The sequence below is a fragment of the Centruroides sculpturatus genome, unplaced genomic scaffold (genome assembly GCF_000671375.1).
Source record: "Centruroides sculpturatus isolate CEXI.00-Female unplaced genomic scaffold, Cexi_2.0 scaffold739, whole genome shotgun sequence".
Classification (NCBI taxonomy): Eukaryota; Metazoa; Arthropoda; class Arachnida; order Scorpiones; family Buthidae; genus Centruroides; species Centruroides sculpturatus.
The window spans coordinates 209,761-216,148 of NW_019385063.1; the positions used below are offsets into that span (position 1 = coordinate 209,761).

Here is a 6,388-nt window from a genome sequence, read left to right on the forward strand (position 1 = left end):
TAATAATAATAAAAAATAGAAAACAAAATAATTATATTAAAACAAGCCAGATAATGTTTATGTATTACATTAAGCAACATTTTGTAGAAACTCTTTTGTTTCATTATATTTATACATTATCAGATGCAGCATATTTATAAAAATGAAGACTAAAGGAGGTTCCACATATTTGATATTTGCTGATTCTCAAATAATTTCCTATTTGTACCCTTAGATTTGACACAATATACCGATAAGGAGTGGGAAACAAGGAATACCAAATATCAGTCACTAGTAAATTATCTACACTACTTAGTATTGGCTAAATGTTTGTGATCAGCTTTTGGCAAATATTAAATCTGTAGGACCACCTTAAGAAATTCATTTATAAAATTATAAATTAATTGTTATTAGACACCATAATATTGTCAAATAATTACTTTCAAATTTCAAAGCTCTACATATGAAGTATTGTAATCAGAATCAGCCCAAAAATTTGTGATATCACCCTACAGATATTTATTTCTACTTCAAATGTTCTGAGAATATATATTTCTGCTCCTATAAAGTTTATAATAAACTAATTTCTAATGTTAATATAGTAGCAAATAATTTATAGAAGCTTACTGTTGAAATAATTAAAAAATTTTTTGTAAATTTATAAAAATACTCTATCAAGTTGCCTGTGCAATTATTCCTGAATCAATCTAGTAAAAAATTATGCCCACAAAAAATTTAAATTGCTCTCAAAACAGTGTAAAAATTCTTACCAAAGAAAAACAAAAATGTTTTCATATTTTTAATTTATCTTTGCAGAACAGTCAAGAAGCAATATATTGTACATTGAAATGCATCATTCAACATTCGTTTAATTAATTTTTGTTTTGAAGTATGCATCCAAAATATAATTAAATATAAATTAAACATAAAAACAATCTGAAAATAAATCCAAAATTTTTTTAGCCTTCAACATTTCCATAATCTTAGTCCATCTTCACAAGTTACATTAAAAATTACAAATGTTATAGACCTTAAATATTTGTAAAATTATTGAGATAATTTTCATATATTAAAAATTTCAACTTTTTTTTGTCATGTTCAATAATTGTACTCTATGCAATTTCTATTATTTTCCATCAACTTTTTAAATTTTAATTTTAATTTAGTTTAAACATTAAAAAAGATTTATCTTAATTTATAAACAACATAATAGAATAACAACCTCCAGTTCAGCAACTATTATTCTATTCTATTTTCTTATAATTTAAAACTGGATGTTGGTAAATCTGAATGATTTTAAAATATTTCTGGTGTTAAAAATATCAACTTCTTTACAGATATTTCTGAATATGGATAACTTTAAAGTCTTATAAATGTCTAATAGTCATAAAATAATATGAAAAAGCTATACACTTATACAAATACCACACATGAAATTACCTTTATATTTACCTAGCATATAGAGAATGTTAAGAAATAGTATTTAAATCATTTTTCTTTTTTACCTATTTTCTCTGATTAATTAATCTGGTTATTTAGAGAAATCAAGACAAGAAGCTTAAAGAGAAACAACTATAACTGGCCTCACCATTGTTTGTTTCATTTGTATTTACTTTTATTGTTTATTTTATTATTTATTTATTAATCTTTTACCAAACATTAATAATAAAATCACTTTATTCCAGTAAAAAGTACTCAATTCTTTTTTATAAAAAGCAATACAAAGTTTAAGAATGATCTAATAATTGGAATAATAATATGACAATCATTAAAGAAAGCACAACAAAACCCTATAAGGCTAATTAAAGTATTTTCTCTTGATGTTTATCATTGATTTTGTTTCCTCAGTGAATTTTAATTATTGTTTATGCAATTGTCTAACAAGTTTAATCCATCAATATAAAGACCTTTACCTGCATTATATATATTATTAATTATATAGTAAATAACCTGTTTTCAGATATTAAATTAAAAATAAGATAATAAAGCAATTAAAGTTTAAGCACTTTTATTGATTTTAATGTCAATGTCTTCAGGAACATAGTTGCTTAATTAAATTTTTATTTTAAATGTTTGTTCTTTAACAGTTGTATTCCTGAAGATATTGGCATTAAAATCAATGAAATTACTTAAATTTAACTAACTTCATTACTTTATTTTTCAGGCTTTAAAATTAGAAACAAGTTAGGTATTAAGTTTTACACTATTTATTACATCAATATGTTCAGATTAATTTTATATCAATATAAAATTCTAAAATATCTCATGTGAAACTGCAAGATCTCATTTGTTAATCACTACAGTCAATCTATCAAAAGTATTTGCAGAAAAATATCCTAAATTTATAAAGTATGTTTATCAGATTAATTTTACAATTTAATACATTCACCCCAAGATTTTTGAACAAAAAATACTTTATTTACAAAAGTATGTTTTATAAAATTACTATAGAAAAATCCATACTATTTTCTTTACTACCTGCAGCTGTGGAACAGCTGTCGCTGCTGGTGGTAATGAAACCGAACCCGGCGGAGGTGGTCTTACTCCTTCAATTGTCATCTCTCTCATCATTAAAGAGTATCTCAAATAAGGCAGATTTTTCTGAATGTAAAAACAAATAATAATAAATCAGTACTCATGACAATTTTTAATTTCATTCTAATAAATTATTTGTTAAAAAAATCAAATTACCTTTAAAAAGGGGACTAAACAAGGTTGAGGTGAAGAATTTAAAGCTTTTTGTAACTGATTAGTAAATTCTTCTGGCTGAATATCACCATCCTTTTAAAGAAAACAAAATAATTATATTAAAACAAGCCAGATAATGTTTATGTATTACATTAAGCAACATTTTGTAGAAACTCTTTTGTTTCATTATATTTATACATTATCAGATGCAGCATATTTATAAAAATGAAGACTAAAGGAGGTTCCACATATTTGATATTTGCTGATTCTCAAATAATTTCCTATTTGTACCCTTAGATTTGACACAATATACCGATAAGGAGTGGGAAACAAGGAATACCAAATATCAGTCACTAGTAAATTATCTACACTACTTAGTATTGGCTAAATGTTTGTGATCAGCTTTTGGCAAATATTAAATCTGTAGGACCACCTTAAGAAATTCATTTATAAAATTATAAATTAATTGTTATTAGACACCATAATATTGTCAAATAATTACTTTCAAATTTCAAAGCTCTACATATGAAGTATTGTAATCAGAATCAGCCCAAAAATTTGTGATATCACCCTACAGATATTTATTTCTACTTCAAATGTTCTGAGAATATATATTTCTGCTCCTATAAAGTTTATAATAAACTAATTTCTAATGTTAATATAGTAGCAAATAATTTATAGAAGCTTACTGTTGAAATAATTAAAAAATTTTTTGTAAATTTATAAAAATACTCTATCAAGTTGCCTGTGCAATTATTCCTGAATCAATCTAGTAAAAAATTATGCCCACAAAAAATTTAAATTGCTCTCAAAACAGTGTAAAAATTCTTACCAAAGAAAAACAAAAATGTTTTCATATTTTTAATTTATCTTTGCAGAACAGTCAAGAAGCAATATATTGTACATTGAAATGCATCATTCAACATTCGTTTAATTAATTTTTGTTTTGAAGTATGCATCCAAAATATAATTAAATATAAATTAAACATAAAAACAATCTGAAAATAAATCCAAAATTTTTTTAGCCTTCAACATTTCCATAATCTTAGTCCTACAATTTTAAATTTATGTAAATATTCTTTTACTTAATGTACTATTTTACACAAGCTTTATAATCAAACTATGGGTTTTAGAAGTTAAAAAAAAAATCTGTTTGAAATTTTATGATGTGATTGTTATATTCTTCTACTGTCAAGTGCTTATGGANATTTATACAATTTTAAATTTATGTAAATATTCTTTTACTTAATGTACTATTTTACACAAGCTTTATAATCAAACTATGGGTTTTAGAAGTTAAAAAAAAAATCTGTTTGAAATTTTATGATGTGATTGTTATATTCTTCTACTGTCAAGTGCTTATGGAAAATAAAAAGAAAAATGCAGCTAAATGGGCGTTAAGGAATTAAAATACTTACAGTTACAATACGTTGTTGAGTAATTATATTTTGTGGAGTTCCAGGCTGTGCAAATTGGGCAAATGAAGTACCGGCCATTGGTGCCATAACTCGCACCTGAGCCGTTGCCTGTTGGACTGCTGGTCGAGAATGAGCAATCTAACAAAAAAAAATAATAATATATTAATATAAACTAAATAAATTTGAATATAAAATGTGCAAATCAAGTCTTAACTGTAATTAATCCTATAATTAATCTGATAACAAAAATATTTCATTAATAAATGAAAACATCAAATATGTACAATAATTAAATACAGAGAATTACAGATGTGCAAAGAAGAATTTACAGATTCACATCAATAAATTTAACAAAACATAAAAGACCATTTGTGAATAATAAAAAAAAAAGTGTGAAATTAAAAATAAAATGCATAAAAATTTATTTGAATATTAAAAATCTATAAATCAAATCAATAAGTAAATTCACAAATATTTCACAGAATGAGCAGTGATACTGAAATGAAAAAATATATTAATTAGCAGTTTCTTACAAATTTTAATAAATTCAATAATTTAGAAGTTTCTGGATGAAAAGGGTGACCTAGAGTTTGGGTTGAATCTACATTCCACATACTGTATTTTATCTGGACATGTGTCCAAACTTTGCTTCCAGGCCTAAATTAAATCCATACAACCATTTAATCAAAATTTATTTCTGATTATTAAACTTTTAACAGTAGATGACAGCTTAACCACCTACCTTTAGGCCATATTATCCAACAATTAAGTATTTGTATAATCAATATGTAAATCTTGTTTATGTAAATCTAAAATGTTGAAATTGTCAAAAAGTTTTTATTACTATTCTTCTATACCAAAGGCAGAAAGTATGAATTAAATATATTGATTTTAATAATATGGTCAGCTAATTTCTTTCTCCAGTTTCCTCAAACATGTACCGTTATCTACTTTCTTAGATATCAAGAGTTTAACTCAAGGTTTTCATCTTGATCTCTAAAAAAGCAAATTGCTGTACATATTTAATAATATGATAATGTAATATAACATCAGATCTTTTGAAATACAATTAATTTCATAAAATATTTCTACAGATCACTTCGTGACATATTGAGGCAAGTATATATTAGAAAGAAGTTGATCCGGTTATGTAAATAGCTAAACAGCATAATTTTTTATACTTTTGAAGAACTTTAACTACTGTATTTTTTACCTTTTAAGACACTTTTCTGTAGCTAAAATTTATCTGAAAATTGGGATGCATCTTATACTGTGAAGAATCTTTTTCCTCCGAAAAACTGACATGAAAAATGTAATGCATCGATACAGTGGTGAATCTTATAAGTCAAATTTGTTGACTAGACTGATCATTAATGATTCATTTTCTGATTTTTCTAGAGAAAATTTCACAGAATTGCTAAAGTCCCAGATAACAATGTGCCAAAATTGATCAGTGAAGCAACATTTCAAATCCAGTAACCTCAAATTTTTTACCATGATTAAATAATATACAGAAATATGATATTTAACTTAATTCATATTCCTCTTAACTTTCATTATAACTGTATTCAATTTAGTTGATATAGTTTTAATTAAAAGAATTTTCTTCTATCAAAGTTTCATTCATATTAGTCATAAAAATAGATTGAATTAGTTCAATATCTTTTATCAAACATTCTTGCTCAGGTTTACACATAAAAACAATTTCTTTCACTTAATTAAATCTATTTTCAATCAAATTTAAGAACTACACAAAAATTCTGACTTAAATTTAATAAAATCATTTAATTAAATGCAACTAGAAAATTATAAGACATTTATCATGACTACGGTGACCATATTTTTTGGGGGAAAATAAAGGACATATCGAAGAAAATTAAAAAATCTTATAAAATTCATAAGTTTATAACATTTATTACACATACATACACATTGTAAAAATTCAAATAACATTAATTTTGATACTTTTCAGTAGAATTAATTTTTTTTAATAGCACTGGTTCACGCTTTAAAAAGTCATAAAATTCTATACAGTTCATTTGAAAGTTGTATTTGACAGAAATAATGTGCTTACTTTTAACTGGGTTTTTTCATTCGTCCACATATTATTCACCAATGAAAATATTCGTTCGACGATGCATTAGATCCAGGGAGACAAAGAAAATTCTACGATTTTACAAATGTTTTTGAAAGCAATTTTTTGCTGTAAAATGTTCAAAAATCTCAACCCACTTTTGATGGCAGGGCTTGTTATTCTGTCGCCATTCGTCGATCTTTTCGTTTGTGACATATTTTTTTACACA

At 24.7% G+C, this 6,388-nt stretch overlaps 1 protein-coding gene across 1 annotated transcript in view; it reads right to left on the reverse strand.

Moving 5' to 3' along the window:
* LOC111634128 (transcription initiation factor TFIID subunit 4-like) overlaps positions 1 to 6,388 on the reverse strand; it is a 104,628-nt gene that overhangs the window by 9,459 nt on the left and 88,781 nt on the right. Inside the window, exon 4 of the mRNA XM_023378826.1 lies at positions 4,086 to 4,223. Within this exon, the coding sequence (XP_023234594.1) occupies positions 4,086 to 4,223 (138 nt within the window). The remainder of the gene's footprint in view (positions 1 to 4,085; positions 4,224 to 6,388) is intronic.